At 42.4% G+C, this 20,402-nt stretch overlaps 1 protein-coding gene, 1 long non-coding RNA gene and 1 other non-coding gene across 3 annotated transcripts; 2 read left to right on the top strand and 1 right to left on the bottom strand.

Moving 5' to 3' along the window:
* Positions 1-1,661: 1,661 nt before the first annotated feature.
* TOMM7 (translocase of outer mitochondrial membrane 7) lies at positions 1,662-5,559 on the bottom strand. Its single transcript, XM_031590091.2, has 3 exons — positions 5,290-5,559; positions 3,043-3,091; positions 1,662-1,881 (listed from the first exon to the last, which is right to left on the bottom strand). Exons 1-3 carry the CDS (start codon positions 5,390-5,392, stop codon positions 1,866-1,868), a joined length of 168 nt encoding a protein of 55 aa, XP_031445951.1. The 5' UTR covers positions 5,393-5,559; the 3' UTR covers positions 1,662-1,865.
* On the top strand, positions 5,459-18,196 carry LOC116227030 (uncharacterized). The gene is made up of 4 exons (XR_016467755.1): positions 5,459-5,597; positions 8,845-8,936; positions 10,486-10,530; positions 15,162-18,196. It is a non-coding gene; the product is annotated as an uncharacterized LOC116227030 (long non-coding RNA).
* LOC116227261 (small nucleolar RNA SNORD93) lies at positions 9,133-9,220 on the top strand. The gene has a single exon (XR_004166521.1). It is a non-coding gene; the product is annotated as a small nucleolar RNA SNORD93 (small nucleolar RNA).
* Positions 18,197-20,402: the final 2,206 nt, after the last annotated feature.

Here is a 20,402-nt window from a genome sequence, read left to right as displayed (position 1 = left end):
AGTCAGAAAATCTGGGTTAAGCTGATCAAGAATATCTTTTTTCAGCATTAACTGGGAGCAAACAAGATTTTATTTTCTTAAATATTCCTGCAAAAATACAACCTAGCTTGTGCAGCTGTAGAGTGGAAAGAAGGTAACCTAACCAATTCAGCTTCTATTTGATAGAAAAGAAACAGCTGTCACTGCAGTGCTTGAACTTCATTGCTAAAAGGGAGAATGTTAAGTGAAGCCAAAACTGTATTCCAAAGAGCAAGACTGGAATAAAGCATATATCTTGTTCAATATAATTTTCTTCCTTCAGTTGTACATTAATAAACTTCCACTATAGACACACATACATATACACACAGTGATTTTGTCACACACTCCTACCATAAATCCCCAAACTATGGAAAATTTCAATGGCATTTGAAGGTAAATTCAGTAGAAAAGTATACACCTTACTGCTTTTTTCATTATCTGAATATCCTAGGAAAAGAACATATCTCAATTCAAAAATATCCAGAGGTGAACAAATTTAGAAAAAAAACAAACGCCGGCTCTGCACTGAGCAACCAGCAGCATAGGCTTACTTGCATTCAGCAGAAAACTTTCAAGAACATCAAAATGTTTAAAACATCAACACCAAGCTGAGTGGTACAGTTGACACACTAGAGACCTGGACAGACCTGAGAGGTGGGCCCACACCAACCTCATGAAGTTTCAACAAGGACAACTGCATGGTCCTGCATCTGAGTCAGGGCAATCCCAAGCACAGATACAGGGTAGGTGGAGAATGGTTTGAGAGCAGCCCTGACGAGAAGGATTTGGAGTTGTCAGTTTATGAAAGACTAAACATGAGCATCAATGTGTGCTTGCAGCCCAGAAGGCCAACTTTATCCTGGGTTGCATCAAGAGAAACGTGACCAGCCAAGGGAGGTGATTCTGCCCCTCTATTCTGCTCTCTGAGACCCCACCTGGAGTACTGCATCCAGTTCTGGGGTCCCCAGTACAAGAAAGACATGGAGCTGTTGGGACAGGTCCAGAGGAAGGCCACAAAGATGACCAGAGGGCTGGAGCACCTCCTCTACAAGGACAAGCTGAGAGGGATTACAGTCTCCAGCCTGGAGAAGGCTCCAAGGTGACCTTATAGCAACCTTCCAGGACCTGAAGGAGGCCTATAGGAAAGCTGGGGAGGGACTTTTTATAAGGCATGTAGTGAGAGGACAAGCAGAAATGGTTTTAAACTGGAAGATAGTAGATTCAGACTAGATTTCAGGGAGAAATTCTTTACTGTGAGGGTGGTTAGAACAGGCTGCCCAGTTGGGCTGTGAATATCTCTTGCCTAGAGGCATCCAAGGTCAGACCGGATGGGGTTGTGAGCAATCTGGTCTAGAGGAAGGTGTCCCTGCCTGTAGCAGGGGGGTCAGAACTAGATGATCTTGAAGGTCCCTTCTAACCCAAAGCATTCTATGATTCTGGTTATTATGAAGAAAAATCTCTACCTGACATTCATACTTGCCATGTTGATCCAAGAGGGTTGAATGTCACCAGATTTACCAAAATCAGTGGTTACTTATATTTATGGTTATATATCATTATATTTATATTTAAATGGTTAAATATATTTACGGTTAAAGGAACTGTCATTTTATGTAATAAAGACTTGAAAACAACGCATATCCATTTCAAACTAGATTTAATTACACCACAATCCAAATAAGTTACGTCCATATAAACTCCATTTTGTTGTATGTACAGCCTATGTCATTAGCAAGCTGACAGAGTCAGCTGGTGAAAGCATTCGCCTCATCTTCTGGAAGGTACGAATCTTCAAATACTTTCTCTGTCCATCAGCTGGTTCTAGAGCAGGACAGCCACGTCCTTCATCCCCAAAGCAGACTGAAAGGGGAGGGGGAGGAAATTAAAGTCAGATTTGCAGTACGTTTTTGTTTTTAAATAAGTTTCTCTAAAAAGCAGGTCAGAACAAACAGCCCTATAAAAATACAGAATGCTACAAAAAAAAAAAGCCAGAAAACATTGCAACAAAGCTACCTGCCCAGAAAAAGGAGAACCTGTAAGCCTCAGACTAGACCCAAATACATTTCTGATACCTGGTATCAAATGCATACTTTATGCTCTGCAAACACACTCAAAACAAAAAAGCCTCAAGCTGCTAGTGAAACTGAACGCAGGAATACTCCCAGCAAACAAACAACTTGAGCAAATGGCACCATAAAACAAAAGATTTTACTGAAACTGTAACGTGACCTTGACATTTTTCTCATTCTTTCTACTGTTAGAAGTAGTTCCTTTATATGGTGTGAGACAAAAATAATTAATACATAACTTTGCAAACAATGCAAGTCCATCAATTATTTGTCTTAGCAGTACCTGGCTCTGTGCTGTTGTCAAATTTCAAGATCATTAAAAGAGCCACATTTCCTTCAAAATCTTAATTTTAAAGATCTGACCCATGGAAACACTTCAACGGAATTCAAACACCACAGGAATTCAAGTATTACTAATGCCAGGACATTGCAGCAGTGACAAGTTGTCCCATAACAAAGAGGTAATATGAGCAAATGCATTTTGGTTCACTGCAATGAGAAATACTGAAGGATATATCTCTGTATTTAATGCAGTTTTTAAGCAGCTTTACTATCATATTTACAAAGAGGGTAGGAGAATGATTTTGGTTAAAATTCCTGTTAGAAATCTAAGTAATTATTTCTAGGTGCAGAAAGAAACTTGCATAAATCACCTCTAAAACAGATTACAAGGGCAGCTGCCACTCAGAAAGGCACAGGAAGTCCCATATATTAAAAGAGAACGCACAAGAACAAAACACTAAGGCTCTTACAAGAACTTGTGTTTTGCTGTTTTTTCTAGTTTTGATTTTAAAAGAAAAAATAACCTGACCAGTTATACTATTGCCCAAAACCAACTAAAAATAGTAGATGAAACAGGTCTTGCTGTTCAGTGTTAACAACCAGAGGTAACACCTAAAACTGTGACTCTGAGAGCTCTGCTTTTGCATGTACATTTGGACACAACACGTACCTCCAGATTGTTGGCTCGGGCATTCCTGGATCTGCACCCCTCCTAAAACCTGAACAGAAATAAATATTAGACAAACACATGTATGTGTAGACTCCTACACAGCTTACACAGTATCAGATTATTCCAGTTCATTAAAGTGAAATACAAAAGGAGAAGAGAACTGTGATTCATGAAGTTGTAGACTCACCTCAACGGAAACGTAACATTAATCAGGGTTAGAAAGCAGGCAAAATAAATACAAGTGTACATTTTTAATTTCTTTGGGGTTTTTTTTTTTTTTTTTTTTACTCTTATCTATATCTCTATCTGAATTAAAATTCAGGAACTGAATTTGAAGCTGTGAAAGATGATGGAAATTATTTACCCTGAAGATCACAGCACGCATGCATGCATGCATACATACATGTAACTATCAATGAGGTTTTAAATGTTGTTGAGAATGGAACTGAATGAACAGCACCAGCAGTGACACCTGTAACCAGTATAAACAACCACTGTGAGCCTTAACAGGCAATGTTCTGTAACAAACTTAGAGTAGTATTTCAATAACTGTTTATTTAATTTAAGGTGAAAGAATTCTAAATGTTCAATTGACTGAACTTAGAACGTTTTGTTCTTACTGCCTCGCGGGGCAAGTTAATTATAATGAGTTCATCTCCAGCTAATGACTTAACTACTGATTCGCTAAGGCAAGCGAATGCTAGATAAGCAAGCCAAGGTTCAGTTTATCAAACAGCTTTCTTGCTGGACTGTAAATTAAGCCTTGAAGCACAATTATACATGACATACACTGTTCAACATGCTTTCCTACAACTGCTTGATAGAAATGGATGCTATATGGAAAATATATTATTCCTCTCCCTTGCAGACTAGAAGTAATGACAGCCCACCTAAAACACAGGCCAGAAAGGTTAATGGAAAAGCTTCCATTAATGTGGCAGGCACTAGGCTACCTCTTTAAAGATAACCTTGTCAGACTTGGACTATTGAATATTCTGGTTCATTGCCTCATGTGGCCACACTTTCCAATAAAATTGCTTTAAAATACATGAAGTTGTATTAGCAGTCATACTACATGTGTGTGAGACACAGATTTAGGAAACAGTATGGGGAACAAGGGCCAGAAATATTACATAAGTAACCCAGTTTCACAGAACTGTAGTGACCTAATTTCCGTACTTAACACAGAAGCAGTCATGTCAAAGTAAGCATAAAAACACCTACCAACGAGCTGCAATTGCACAGAATACAGCCCCTCATACGTGTCCTGAATATCCCACCCCAACCTAGCTCTTTCACTGAAACACTCCATTGGTCAAAGTGCATTTCATACATATGGGCCAATACAAACTGGGATCAGCAGCACCAAGCACCGCAGAGCCCCTGTAACTGTAATACAGGGTTCCGTTCCACAAACTTCTGAGTCTGTGCCACCTCCAGGGGTCAGGCAAGGGTGGCAGCTGTATCGGTGTCCCTTCATCGACCACAGCAGGAAAGCTGCTCAGGCAGCAATGCGGGCTGCTGGGGGAGCAGCACATTTATCTGTCAGAGGTGTAAAATGAAGCTCCTATAACCCAGTTCCTTACAGTTAGACGACAGAAGTACACAGGCACCCCGGCAGCGGTACAACTGCCCACACAGCGCACCGGCAGGACGTCACCCCTGTGCTACGTAAGTGCCCACACAGCAGCTCTCAGGCTGCCCAGGGAGGCTGTGGATGCCCCGTCCGTGCCTGGAGGTGTTCAAGCCCAGACTGGATGGGGCCCTGGGCAGCCTGGCCTAGTACTGAATGCGGGGTTGGTGGCCCTGCCTGTGGCAGGGGGGTTGGAGATCCATGATCCACGAGGTCCCTTCCAACCCAGGCCTTCTGTGATCCGTCCCTAAAGGCGGACGCCTCACAAACCCCCGCCGGACCGAAGCAGGTCGTGAAACGCTGCGGGAATCCCCGCCCCAAAACTATCAATTTTAAAATAATCAATAAACTGAGGATGGGAACGTAATACCCTAACGCGGCAGAGCTCAAAGTGACCTCCTGCACCATTGAAAGCCCGCCGGCTATCCATCAGCCCGCCGGCTCCCCGCACCAACCCCCGAGCGCTTCTCAGCGGCGCATGCGCGGACAGCACAGCGTGGGGGAGGGCGCCCCCCCGCACCCCGCCTTCCCCGCGCCCGCTCCCCCCCGGCCGCCCCCGCCTCGTTCCCCAACCCGGGTCCGGGGCCGGCCCGCCGCCACCCGCCGTCACTGACCTAGGTAGAGCACGACCGGGATGAAGCCCCAGCGGATGGCGAACTGACCGCCCTTGAAGAGCTGCTGCAGCCGCTGCTTGGCCTCCTTGCTGAGCTTCGGCATGCCGGCGGCGGGGGGAGAGAGCAGCGGCCCGCCCGCGGACGTCACTCGGCGGCGGTGGGCGGCGCTCCGGAGGCGCTTCCGGGGGCGGTGAGCCGGGGCCCGTCCGGGGGCGGAGGCCGCGGGCCGCCCTCGTTTGCCGCGAGCGGCTTTTGCGCCCCGACGTGCCGCTGCGCGCCGCTCTCTGCCGAGGCCGGACGCGGCTGCGGTAAGTGAAGGGCAGAGGTGGAGCGCCGAGAGCAGTGCTTCCGGGTGACGCCGAAATGGCGCCGGCGTTGCGCTGTCCCGGCGTGCGCCGTGTCTCACGTGGCCTCACCTCACCTGCCGCCTTTGGCTGCCGTGGCGGACGCGGCCCTGCGGCGCCGCCTGGGAGCGGCACGATCAGGGGCGGCGGGGCTCAAGCTGCTCTCGAAGCTCGGAGCGGATCTGGTTGCGTATGGAAACTGGGGGGGAAATATCTTACCGGGTAAATCACAGCTCGTGGCACTGCAGACACCCACGTAGCTCCTTACAGAATCATTAGCGTTGGAAAAGACCACCGAGATCCTCTAGTCCAACCGCCAACCCGTCCCACTGCCCGCGTCCCTCAGTGCCACGTCCGTGTGCTTCCTGAACGCCTCCAGGGCTGGTGACTCCCCACCTCCCCGGGCAGCCCATTCCAGGGCATCACCGTTCCTTATCTTTTTTCTGATCTCCAGTCTGCTTCGTTCATAATCACGGTTTACCAACCAGACACGGTTACAAAGTTGTGCATATGTTATGTGTTAGTTTGCTTAAGGCAACGGATGGCTTGCAGTTCAGCAGCTCACTTGTCAGGTTAACAAAAGGGCAGTGCTGTTAGATTAAAAAGTAATACAAACCCAGGACCATAATAAATATCACTTACATAGCTTTTTCCATATGTATTCTTCCAGTACACAGATGCATATTCTGTCCATAAGAGATACAAGTTTAGCTTGCTCCTTGCTTCCCAGATATGGACAGGTGACAACCTGCAAGCCACATGACTGATCCTGGTGGTCTGCAGCCGCCTTGCCACTCTCTACCAATAGAGAGAGTGTGGGGGATACAGGAGTGTCCTGGTGATGGGATGACAAACTGCTGCATGTCGGGGTATAGAATGCACAAACAGCTTTTGTTCATGAAATCCCGTGCATACGTGCTCACCTACGCATTAAACAGAAAGGGAGAAGTCAGTATCACATGGTAACATATCTAATGATGTCTAACAGGTAACGCTGAGGCTTAGAGTCCATGAGTGGCTTCTTTGTCAGCTGAACGGCTTATCCCTGTTGGGGTTAGGCACCATTGCTATGGTTCAGTAGGTGAACGTCAGTTTGAAGGGACTATGAGTCTCCATGTTCTCAAGAAGAGTATGCCTTCATACATTCCCAGGCACTAGGAACCAACAAAACGTTCTCTAAATAATGCCAGCCATAGAACTTGTTGTGTCAGTTGACTTTGTTAGTTATGCTTGATGAAGATTGCCAACAACCAACTCTTTCTGCAGCAGGTGAGCTGCTGCTAGGGTAGGTAGAAAAGTAGGAAAATACTGGTAATTAATACTTCATTGCACTTCAAAAAGACAAATTATTCTCAATATAACGTAGCAGTCAGAGCTTTATCCAGTTGTTAAGCAAACATGATTTTGTTATTGTTAGCAGATTAATGAAGCGCTTTCAGTAACAAATCCAGAATTCATGGTGATGATTTTTCTGTGGCAGTCTTAGGCAACTAATAATACAGACACTTCAGCCATAGAAGACAGAACTGCTTCTGAAATGCTCTGTCAGTTGTTTTTTCTAGCTAATATTAAAGGTTATTTTGTACTTATCAAGGTGATCACACATTCCTGCTTTGTCACATCTAGCTTGGTACTTCTGCATCAGCATGTTGCTGTATTTCCATTCCTTAAATTGAGCACTTTATGCCTATTGTTACTTTTTAAAAAAAAAACAACAAAACTTTTATTAAAGCTGGAAATTTGAAGTCAGTAATGGCTTCTGTATAATCAATGAAAACTATATAAAGGAATATTATATAATCAAATAATATTAAGATGTTATAATAATGAAATAAGCAAGAGAGTTAGGCACAGCAAGATAAAGAAAATAAATAGGAGGCTTACCCGTGTTGTGGGCTCACTCAGGAAAGACCAGCGGAGTGGATCTTCTGAAGAGAGAGAGATCCTTCCCCACTGGTAGTCAGCTCTTAAATGGGTCTAGGAGAGGTGCAGCCAGGCTCCACCCCTTCCTGCAGCACAGGTGAATTGCTTTCACCTGTGCTCCCAGGGCTGACTCATTGCTCGCCTCAGGTGATCAATCAGAGGTTCAGGCCGTGACTCAGCAGTTCCCATACACCTTCTCATGTTCAGCTTAGAAGTGGCATCTTCCCTCCCAAGAACAGCTTTTATAAAATACTCTTTAAAGATCATGAATCATGTCGTACCATCCCATGTGTCAATTCCTTTGTGACTGCCATACCCATTGCACTAACAAATTTAGATCTTTCCCCTTCTTGCCTCTGAGGAGATGTTTTCTTTAATTTTAGGTAATTGTAGTGTAAGTAGGATTCATAGGTCAAACGTACTAAATAATTGATCCAAATTATTTAACAGCTCTGACTTCTTTAGATATAAACCTGTTTAACTGTCACTAGTTACATCAGTATGGATATTCATGAGAAAGGGTATTCCTAAAAATGTGCCATCTGTGCTCCTTCTTCCATCCTTTCCTTCACATTTCAAGTCAAGGAATTATTTTCAGAGAAGAGAAACTTTCCTTGATAGCTCTCATTTCTGCAGTGTGTTATGACTGGTCTTCACATTTTACTTTATTATGATAATTAAGCTGTCTATTGTGCCCTTGTAAGGATGGTCCTTTTCTTCCATTCCATTTTAATATTCATTTAATACATCCCAGCTACTCTACAGTATCACTGGTCTGGGAAATGCACATTTTCCGTTTGCAGAGACGACATTTCACAGAGATAAATAGAAATGGAAAGCTCCACTGCAGCCAAAAAAGACTAAGGCTATGTGATTGTGCTGCTTGGGAAATGCCAGAATTCTGCGACATCTCGTTTTCTCTTGATAGTTGTAAAAGCAGTGTTACTTGGGGTTAAATACGTTCGGGTTTCTTAGTTTAGCATATTTTCAAAACATTTGAAATACAGAGCAGAGATGCATGTAGATTTTTTTCTGTCTGGATTACTGTCTCTTACATATGGCTTTCTGTGTGATACTCCATTGGCTGTACTCTGGCCACTGTGCACTGCCTTGCACAAATTAAAGGGCTGGCAATAATCAACCACATGAAGTTTAACAAGAGCAAATGCTGCATTCTGTACCTGGGCTGGGGCAATCCTGGCTGTACACGCAGACTGGGGAACAATAGGCTTGAGATTTAATATGGAATTGAGAGCAAACACAACAATGACATTATTTTTCATTCCAGCTCCTGAAGCCAGTGAAGGATAAACAGCAGTCTGAGATGAAACAACACTCAACAAAACCTCATCAAATGCTTTCAGAGATCTCTGAAAAAAAGTACTGTTGTGCTTAAAAATTGAATATTATCTGCTACTCAACTTTATTTTCATTTGGAACCTGACTGTCCCATTCTCCCCATTTTCATTTAAGAATGAAAATGACATGTTGCATTCAAGATACTGCTACCTTTCTATAAGTGGTTACTCTAAAAATATAACAATTCTTTCATGCACATTGCTATGATTGCGGTATTTGGCCAGGGATGAAAACAATCATCTGATTACTTGCATACTTACAGTGATATGCAGAAGTCTGATGGATTAAAGGATTTTCTGAGGCCAAAACTAATATCCGTATTCTCTCATTCTTTGTTTTTAAATTAACTTTTGGGTTTTTGTTTTGTTTTGTTTTAAAGCATCTGAGGAGAGAAACTGTCAATGGCTTTAGAAAGATTTTCCTCAAAAAACATTTGAATGCATACTTTCTAATTGTCAACCAATCTCATCTAGAGATAAAATCTGAAAAGATTTTATAGGATTTAAAAGGTCTGCCTATTTTAGGCAGATTCTTACTATGATTGAAACAAATGAGGAAAAGAATGACAATATTCCCATTTCTACAACAATCTTTGCTCTTACTGTATTTGTTTATACCAATTCCAACCTTAGTACATTGAATTAAGGTTAGGCAACCTTAAAACGGAGAATGTAAGGTCTTTGTCATAGTTTACAGAAAAATGTATATGAAAGTGAGGTATTTCTCTTTGGTACAGAACATGGAAGTGGAGCATCTGAAAAATAAAAATTCTAATTAAAATTCATATACATCTTCTTTTTAGAGTATCTTCTCTCAGCATTGACATACTGACAGCCTAAGACACTTATCTGCAATGTTCTTTTGGACTCTTTCCAGAAATGCATAGAGCACTGTCACCACCGGTGACCGGTGTTTCAGTGTGGCATTACTGTTGCTTTTCACTTGGGATTACTAAAAAGCTCCTACAGCTGATGTACAAGGGCAAAATTGAGGCATTCTGGATACTGGGGTTATTTTTTCAATCCGGTTGAGGAGGATGATTTGTAGCAACAGTGCATATGGCACTAATTAATGAGATTTGAGTAGACTTTGGCATAGCGTCCTGCCTAAAGAAGAAGAAGAAAAGTGGTTACAACAGATTTGCTATGTGCCTTTCACTGCTTCATATGAAATATTATACGTACTCCTGAAGTTTTTATTTTGAATATGGTCATTTCTGCAATAATTTTATCAGGTGCATAGGATATTCAAGCAACTTTTGAAAATTCCTTATGTTCTGCATTATAAAGTCTGTTAGCCATACTTGGCACAGACTACAAATCTGACCCTAATTTTCAAGCATTTAAAGGCCCAAAAAGTGTTCTGTAACACTTTTTTTTTCTTACACTTATTCAAGTTTGCATTAACTATATATCCAACGAAATTGCATTTTACTCCTTCATTTTAGCCTTAAATAGCAGTCACAGGAGATTGAATGTGGTTAAGCATAATGAAGCGTGAAGATGACAAGAAAAATGAACCAGAGGTGCCTTATCTCCCAATTCATAGCAGTACAAATTTTATATTCCAGACACAAATGCCACCTTGGGATTGAAATCGTACTGTGTGAATCTGTGTAAGTATTATTTTCCAATTACCTTCCTGCTTTAAATATAGAAAAGAAAATGAGTCCTCCTGAGTTAAGAGATGTGTTAATTGCATGTGGGATTTGTGATGGAAAATTCTCTCTAAAATAAACAGTAATAGAAGTTGGTCTTTCATATATTAGGAGGAAAACTTGCTTCTAGTGAGAGAATGCTAGACTAGACTGGCACTGGTCTCTTTTATGAGATTATTACTGGACTGACATATATAGCACAGTATATTAGAATTGTTAATTGTATCATAGCATAATATTTTTTTCTGTAGTTTTTCCTGTTAAATCCCTTAAAAACCACGTGCAGAAAAATACTTCTAATGTGTATGTTAGTTTTGGCAACTGTCTGATCTGAATGAAATGCTGGTGGGCTTTTAAAAGCCTGAAGAACAGAAATCAGGCAATGAGCCTACATGAGCCTTTAAAAAAAAGATATTTACAAAGTATTTATCTATTATAAAAAAATGAAAAAAATAGAAGTTATCTAAAGGTCTCAATTAATAAACTATGTCAGCCTCCATGAATTTAGTTCCCCTTCTTTGTTACATAAAGACAGTATTGATTCAAATGTTATTAGCAGTGATTCGTTAATACCAGTGGGGGGCAGACTTGAACTGGAAACTATTTTTCTGCTTTGATTTGTTGAAATTAAAATACAAGATAGTTCCTCGAGCTCAGAGCTGATGGCAGTCTCATCACTTCTCCATGATTCTAATTACTCTTGCACTTGCTTCTTTCCAATTGCTGTTTGACAAAATGAGTGTTTTGCTATGTCACAGAAAAGAAATAGTGAATGTTTAAATAAAGACAATAATATGAAAGTGGATGAGTCAATTTATTAGCAGCTGCGTGATGTTCCCTGGGGAGAATCCACACTGCTAAGCAATTAATCATGTATATCATAAAATGGTTTTTAAAAGTGAGTGAATATTGTTATCCCCACTTTACAGGTGAAGAAACTAAGGCATAGGGAGGTAGCCTTGCAAAGTATCTGTGTAGGTGACCTGCAGATGCAAGAACAAAATCCAAATTTCTGTGATCTAGTCCAGTGCTCAGGCACATTTTTTTTACATAAATGATGGCAGGTCAAACTGTTGCAAACACTGTGGAAATGATGCAGTTGAAATTGCTGAGGAGCTTACACTGGTGAAATAGACAGGTAACCTGAGAGACAGAGCATAGCTCCTGAGAAGCATATTGTCCTCAGAAAGTTAGGTGGAGGTCAGATCAGGTGGCCAAAGGTCTGCATTAAAAATAATGTGTTTTTACTAAAACAACTACTGTGTATTTTTGTATGTGTTTGTCATTAAGTTAGATTGTACTCTCTCCAAGGAAGCAGCCTTTCTATGTAGGCCTTCAAAGCCATTCCAATCTCAGTACTAGGAAACGTGTACTTAAAATGTAGGTGAAGGATGAAGATGCTAAAAAATTGTTCCTCCTCTCCCATCATCTTAAATTATGAGCAAAATGTGAGGCTTCCTATGAACTCAACCAAGCCCACTGTATCTACTGTACCCATGGTCAATAGCATTCATGGGGTTTATGTGACTCACCATTGAATGCTATCCTTCATTAAGGCACCACGTTTAGCTAAATACAATCACTAATTTTATTTGATTAAATATATGTATTCCACTTTCTCTATATGCTCTTATGAAGACATTATTCGTTACAACAGCTTTTTAAAGCATAAAATGGCTTTTCTTTCTCTTTTTCTTTTTCTTTTTTTCTTAATCAGCCTCAGCATATAGATTGTTCTTTCCCTTTCTAGAAAGGGCTGGAGGCACACCATTACAAAGCCTCCCATTTCTAAGACTTGTGTAAGATATACCACAGAACATTTGGTGTTGCATATTAAAAACTCTGTGGAGTGAACAAGCTCTTTACACACTGCATTTTTCCCCTTTTTTTCTCTTATTGCCAGTTTGCAGTGGCAACTTGCTGATGGTGTGAGTTAGTCATTAGGTTATGACTCCAAGGAAAAGGACCGTGTGAAAATTGTAAGTTAGAATGTAAGTAAGTGGACACTTACCATTCAGAATGAAATATTGCATGACCTGTTAGTGTGTTACTCAGTTCTGGTTTATTTCCAAACAAATCATGTTAAAATAGGAGTCAGAAATATCTGGCAGGGATTTGAAGTACCATGTGGCGATAACCCCAAAGCCTATTATTTTACATTCAAGGTTTCTCTGTTAGGCCTCTTTAATTCATCCCTAATTATAAATTGCTATCTGTAAGTTTCCAAAAAATTGTTTAATACGCCCAGGCCTAATGCTATCATTTGGGGCAGAATACATACCATTATGCCATATTTTCAGTGCAAAATTAAACCTTACTTCCAATAAACCATCAATGTCTTCCAGTATTTTTTAGATTTACTGCATTTCAATGTGCAGAATCTTTAGCTTGTGTGGTTAATCTTTTTTCTTAGTCTTTAAGCAGAACTGAGTCTCTTTGTTCTCAGTGCAGAAGTGCTGTACAACAGAACAAGTACATTCTGCAGGTGAAGAGAAAAGCTGTGGGTTCATGGTAAGGACAGCATCCATCTGCTCCAGATAAATATAAGCCCATCTTCCCAGCTTGTAGGTGCCTTTGTTTACCTTTTGCTCCATAACAAAACCAGAAACTCCAAATAAGCTCGTTCTGCATTCTTAAATGCAGAATGCAGTTTTTGTGGCAGATAGCTTGTAAGCTGTAAACATAAAAATCACATACAAATAAGTGAGCATTGAGAAAGCAGTTATGTGACATAAAGCATATATGAAAATTAATGTTGAAAGTGCTCTGAATATGGGGAAAAATGAAAGGATAGTTCCATGGCAGTAGCTGTACCTGTTCAATACACTGAGTTAAGGGAGACTTTTACCTTGCTATTGTTATCTCTGTAACTAATTACATCTTAAAATCTTAAAACCATTGACAGTTAAGGGAAAACAAACTTGTGCATTTGGGCATGGCAGGTCTTTTCTGCTGTTTCACAGGAGTTTCTACCTCCACACTGATCTTTTCTGATGCTACTCTTAGGTAATGTGTCTTCTCTCTTGTTTGTAATCATTTCTCCCTTTTATTTGTAATACACAAAATATTTAAGAAGCTCAAGTAATTAAGATAGTGCTACCTCAAAAACATGAAATGCTACTCTTATGTACGCTCATGTTTGTTCTGCTGAGCAGGCCCATCTCAGTGACAGAGAGAACTGCAAATAATACAAACTGACATCAAACAGTAGCTATTGCTGTAAGCAGGCAGAACAAAAGTTATTTCTGCATTTCTTGACACAGAAACACATGGGTGACTATATACTGTGTGAAAAAAAACTTTATGATAAAACCTTATGACAAAAAAACAAGAATCCTTTGCTAATAAAATACTGTTATTTTTGGATAAACAAAACCAAAATCAAATAAGAACAAACAAGTGTATATATGCCATGCATAACACACAGTCCCATATGATCAACATTAGTGATTTTAGCAGTGTACATTCAGAAATGGGAGTTTTCACTAGAATGAAAATTGCTTCCACATCATTTGGAAGTAAAGCTTACTGCTCTCAGGTTGCCAGAACCCTTAAATGAGTGCTCAAGCATCATTCCCTCTCTCAGTGATTTCATGTATTTATACTTACTGTCACAAGTAGGAGAGGATCAGCAAGGATTTGTTCCTTGTTCCGAAGATCATGGAGTCTGCTACCCGCCAGCAGGTTCTGCTTCCAGCAGCTGAAGCTCTTACTCATCACAAATCTTGTTCCTGACATACTTCAGCATCCAAAACTTCTTTTACACCTTCTGGGGTCCTATATTTAGGTATTTCTTCTCCCCAGTTGCTCTAAGCCAGAAGCATATCCCTTTACATAGAAGATTCTTTAATTTGTTCACACTGCTTTTTTGGCATTTGTTTCCTTGGTAGGTTCCGCTTCTGTAGACTATTCAGTACTGAGTGTATTATGAAAGTCTAGGTGGTATTCTCCTTTATAAATCACAGATATACACAAGATAGGCAGGATTCTTGAATACTGGCCTGCAGCATCCCAGATCCATAGTGCCAGAGAGAGGTTTAGATAGATCTTTGATCCTGAAGGCCAGAATTTGGTTATATTCACAAACATGTTTGGAAGCTTGCAAAAGCGGCCAAGAGAGGGAACAGGGGATGCCAGTGATGAGCTGTGCAGAAATGTCACCTCCTGGAGAACCATCTAATAGATGGACTGCATCTGAGTTCTGCTAATGCTCTTCATTAAGCAAACACGTTTAGCACTGCTGCAGTCACGACTCGAATATGCAGCACACCAGCACATGTTGGAATCCAGGACGCCCAGTTCAACAGAGAAGAGTGAATAATATAAATGGCATTAACTGCAATAAATGTCAGGATATTTTTTGATGGAAAGCATGTTCATATCTCAAAATCAATCCTTTCAGCAGGCAAATAAATGATCTCAACATTTTTCAGGGAAATCTCAGTAGCATTCCTTGGGTTTGTAGGTCATGCTTCCTACAGTCAAGCAGGCTTAAATGCAATGTTAATAATGATGTTTTTTTACATATTTTGAATGGAACATGATGAACATACACATTCTTGTGTTTCTGCTGCATTCTTTTCTTGCAGAAGCCCCAGTTGGTAGTAAAGCAGTTCACAGCACAGACATTTCTGTGGAGGAGAAGCTTCTGCAGCAAGCCAGCCTTGTACTGATAGCAAGCAGTTCTCATGCTGCAACATCATAGTTAGCTGCATCAAGCAACACATAAATCATGAAGACAAAGTGCTGCTGAGCAGCGAGGCAGCTTTCCCTGTCCAGGCTGTAAGAAGAAGCCGCAGTTACCAAATCAGTGTCTTGGCAATGAAACTGCACAGCGCCTCCATGGAGCAGGTTAGTGGGATTGGGTCCCTTCCTCTAGAGGAAAGTTTGTGCTGCAGTTTGGCCTCACCCACCTTCAGGCAGCTGAGTTGCTGTTGACTTGAAAGCAAAAAGTTTGAGAAATGCTGCTAAAAGGCCTCATATTGTCTGACATCCTGTGACAAGAAAAAATAAACTCCTTTGACCACAAGCTGTAATGGCTCTGACCTGTGTGTAAGCTTTCAGTTACAGGCAGTTACAGCTGCCAGCACAGAAATAAGAATACTGGGCCCAAAAGTCATCCTTGTTTTGTTGTCCGTCACTGCAGTTTCCGTGTGCAGAAACAGCTACATGGGAGCTGCTGCCACCAACCAGGAGCGGCTCTCAGGAGAAGCACGTATCCATGTGGCTCTGTGACAGTGTTGCAAAATACCACACTTGATCGCTGGGTAAAATGGAAAAGGCAGAATGGTATTTTTTTTTACACCACAACCAGAGACAAGTGCAGGCAGTGCGGTGTATGAACACTTACATTTTAAGCACAAATACCAGCACTTCTGGGCATGCTGCTCTGAAAAGTCTGGTGCTTTAGCAGATAGCAACTCACAGATCCCTGTGCTTTCAGAAGTACGAATGCTTTCAAGAAGTGCCTTTCAGTTCAGCCTGGTAGAGCAGAGGACCCTAAGCAACTCCCAGTGGGCTCACATCTCTCCCCTCTTGGCTTCACACACACCCAAATCCACCTTCATTCCAGGTGTGTGGAAATGCCTGCACCTCTCCTTAGTGACAGAGGAAAGCAAAACTGTATCTGAAGGATATTGCATTGATTTCAGAGAAAAAAAAATGCATTTAATTATGGGGCAGCACATATAGTGAGATTGCTATCTACCGAAATCAGATTATTTATGTGCTGACCTTCTGGAGCAAACTGTTTTGACTGAAGTTATTTTGAGGAGAATGTGGTAGCAAAATGGGCAAACCATTAATTATCCTTCCATTTTCCGTCTATGCTTTTGAGTCCTCTGCATCAGATAGAAATGATGTCTCCTTGTCCTCCAGGTACAGAGGATAAATGTGTCAGTGACGCATTTTCACCTCTGGCTCAAGGCAGCAGGACATTTCCCCACCTTCTAACAACTAAATGTTATCCAGTCTGCTCTCCCCTTTTCAACAGAATGCCTCAACACCAGTTTTTGTTCAAGACAGCAGGGAATGAAGCTCATCAAACATGTTGCCTACAGCATGCAGTCTGACACACTGGACTAATAATAGTTTTCCTGTCATCACAAAATATCACACTTATGTGTGACATCCAGAATGGAGCCAACCAAAGCGAGCTGCATGGCCACACGTCTGCACACACCTATTCACGTTGGTGGGAAAGGACAGACAGCAGAGCAGCCTTCCACATACAGCACACACAATGCATTTTGGACGAGTTTCCTTCTCTTAAGCTCTGTAATTAATGTCAATAACACTGAGCAGTATGACAGCAAAACCATAATCCCACAAAAGTAATGGAGTAACTTGTAAAAATTTGAAATTTGTCAATTTTAAGTAGCTAACCAGCATTTCCCTTTTGTCATATATTAGGAAGGCCACTAAGATGATCAGAGGGCTGGAGCTCCTCTCCTGTGAAGAGTGCTTAAGGGAACGAGCCTTTGTTTAGTTTGGAGAAGAAGAGGCTCCAGGGAGACCTCACTGTAACCTTCCAGTATTTGAAGGGAGCTTATAAATAAGAGAGGGAATGACTGTTTACAAGGATGGATAGTAATAGGACAAGGGGGAATGGTTTTAATTGTTTTTTTGGTCTAGTGGTTGGCAACCCTGTCTGTGGCAGGGGGGCTGAAACTAGGATGATCATTATGACCCTTTTCAACCCAGGCCATTCTATGATTCTATGATAAACTAAGACAGGGAGGTTTAGGTTAGATATAAGGAGGACGTTTTTCACTCAGTGGGTGGTGACGCACTGGAACAGGTTGCTCAAGGAGGTTGTGGATGCTCCATCCCTGGAGGCATTCAAGGCCAGGCTGGATGTGGCTCTGGGCAGCCTGGTCTGGTGGTTGGTGACCCTGCACATAGCAGGGGGGCTGAGACTCAAAGATCATTGTGGTCCTTTTCAACCCAGGCCATTCTATGATTCCATATAATTTCATGCAGGTACTGGGATTTTTTTTGTTGTTGTTGTTCTTTTTTTAAGATAATTCAGTCATGTTCTATATAAATCTCACCTAAATCCTCTTTTAGCTTAAAGTCATTAATAAACTAAGTGTCCAGCTCCGCTGTCCTGCTTCACAGTGCAGGCCCAGGTAAGAAAAAGCTGCAATTAATAAGTAAATGAAAGCTCCCCGCAAGCACGTCCTCACAGCACAGCAGACAGCATGGAGGCTTCTGTTACAGCTGAAGGGTCGTGGAAATTTAATCCATTGTGATAATTAAAAGCTGACAGGAGATGAGCCCCAAACCTTGTGATTCGTGGAGTTTTTCTCAATGGCAATAAGTGTCAGCTGCAACCTGGCCATCCATCCCTCTGAAGCCCTGAGGTCCCCTTGAGGCACACGGTGCAAAGTGGGACACACTTGGACATGCAGTGCCCAACCCCTCCGTACCTCTGAGAGCAGCAGGTGCAGTACTGAGCGCTGTACCGAGTGCCACGCTTCAGCCTTTGGACGTGCATCGCTGTACTGAGCGACCACTGGGTGGCAATGACAGTCTCCTGGAAAACATTTTCCTGTATTTGCTGGTCTTGGCCTCTTTTCCTGCTCCTCCTCTTCTGTTCTTTTTGCTCGTGTTTTTTTTTTTTTTTTTTTTTTTTTCCTAGGGACATTTTGTTCAACAACTTCCAGAAGAGATAAGGATCTACAGTTATTGATAGAATTTGTCTTCCATCAAGAAAACCATCAATGCTCAAACACACAGAGCAGAACAGAGCCAGGGCACTGCCCGCAGCCACCCCACACTGATTCCTTGTTGGTTCCCACAGCACACCGCAGTGCCCAGGCTGCCCCCAGGAAACAGACACAGCACAAAATGCAACGGGAAGGGGCTGCCCGTGCTGCAGTCTGCTGGGGCTCACGGTAGCAGAGCTCTCCTCTTTGTGTCTCAATTTGCTCAGTTTCTTCATTCATTCAAAGCTGCCTGCAGAGACAGATACGGAGGAAGTGAACCAGACAGAGCCGCTCTTACAGCTCCTGTTTTGTTCTCCAGTCACCTATTTCCCCACAGCTCAGCACAGAGTGTGCTTTATTCAACGTCTTCTTTCTCTCAGGCATGAAACAAAACTGTCCCTCAGTGCTGAGCAGTACCGTGCCAGCTTTTCATAGAGGAGGAAGGAGTAATTACAGGAATTATGAGTGTGGCGCTGAATGTCAACATATATTAAAGCAGTTTAATATCTTGAAATAGAATATCCTTCCACCTAAGGCATTGTCTTTCTGCCTAGAATTAAATTATGGCATCAACTGCCTTGGATCTACCTAGTAACTCATTTTGTTGGCATATTTAAGAAGTTATTCATCTCAGCATTACCAGAGTGCGTCAAAACTCTTTTGTGCTCGCAGGCAGCACAGCAGCTTCACCCAATGCTCCTCTGAAGGCACAAAAACACTCTGTCACTCACTGAGAGCACGCTGCTGCCTGCCAACCTCTGGAAAAAAGACAGGCGATAGTAGTGGATGCTGCACAACACCATCACCCAGTCCTTTCTTCAGGCTATTTATCCCTACACACCTTTGCTTTGGGGTGATGATGCCAAGCAGCGGAGTAATCAGTGAGAGACCAAAGCGCAAAATGGTCCAGGAGCACTGCTAGGGCTCAATGCTGGGTCCCATCCGGACCCCTGAACTCACCCCGCCAGCCCATGTTGCTGTCTGCAGCCTCCTGCCTTTCCTCCCTGCAGAGCTCTGCCCACCCCAAGGCACAGGAAGAAGCCAGGTTCATATTAGGGTCAGTGACAACGCTTCTGTAGCAAGGTTTCCTGAACAAGCAGCACAAAAACAAGAGCTCACATAACTGAAGGCATTTCAAGTTACAAAGGCAGCCTGCAAGACAGGTGAGAAGCTCCTTTGCAGACTGAACAAGTGAGAAACCTTACATTTGTCAGAGGATTGAGCTGGAGCTGAATAGCTGTCACTCGGTTACAGAGATGCACTCACAGCCTTGATGCTATTCTACCTTTAAACCTCAAAGCAGCTGAAGATACTGCATATTTTTAAGTGGGATTCTGACTAAAGAATGGCAGAAACAAGAACACTGTAAAGAGATCTGTGCTCCATTCTATCCCTCCATCCCTGCTTTAGATGTTCAGAAGTGCTGCTATTTCACACTTACTCAAAAAATCTAAACAGATTCAGCTAACTGTGGCCCCCCACTACCATCCCTGTTATTTCCAGTGAATCGCTGCCTCAAGGCCTGCAGCACCAGTGAGTCAGGTCTATTCCTCCTGGACTTCTACCTGCTAGTAAGGCCCATAGTGAAAATAGGTCAACTGCTGGCATTATTCAGGGCTATGCTAAAATGATTGATCCAAACGCTTGTTTGAGTGTGTTTTGGCCCTGTGCAGTGAGATCCTGTCCAACAGGAACATCCTCACACTGCAGAAACCACCACCACACTTCAGCCTGAGAAGCTGCAGCCAGGAGCATCGGCGTTAGTCAGCACTCCAGCAGTACAACTGCTGGGCTTGTCTGCGTGACTCAGCCCTGCTTCCACCAGCCCTTCCGCACCATTACATTCAGCATTGTCCCAGGAAATTCAGGGTAACAGGCAATTAAACATGCCCTCATTTCAGAGTCAATGAAGCAACACCTGCAGCAGAGAGGCTCGTGCCACAGCGGTTGCCCCAGTCACAGGGACACACTCCCATCTGCCAGAACTGGCAGGTGTTGTTACCTGGCAGCCGCTGGCTGAGAGAACATGAGTGTGCTGAAGTTCCCTTTAATACAGAGCTAAAGTAACGCTGAATATAAAAAGCAACCAAATCAGATGCATGCGGCCAACAGTAAAGTCTG

The sequence above is a fragment of the Phasianus colchicus genome, chromosome 6 (genome assembly GCF_987193195.1).
Source record: "Phasianus colchicus chromosome 6, bPhaCol1.hap1.1, whole genome shotgun sequence".
Taxonomy (NCBI): Eukaryota; Metazoa; Chordata; class Aves; order Galliformes; family Phasianidae; genus Phasianus; species Phasianus colchicus.
Note: the sequence above shows the minus strand (reverse complement) of the source record. Positions and strands in the feature narration are given on the sequence as shown.

Bases quoted from the DNA above. Each gene is read 5' to 3' on its own strand.
- TOMM7 (XM_031590091.2), bottom strand. From the start codon at position 5,392: ATGCCGAAGCTCAGCAAGGAGGCCAAGCAGCGGCTGCAGCAGCTCTTC. The intron at 3,092-5,289 runs GTCAGTGACGGC...ATTTCTGTTCAG, and splicing joins CCCGGTCGTGCTCTACCTAG to GTTTTAGGAGGGGTGCAGAT.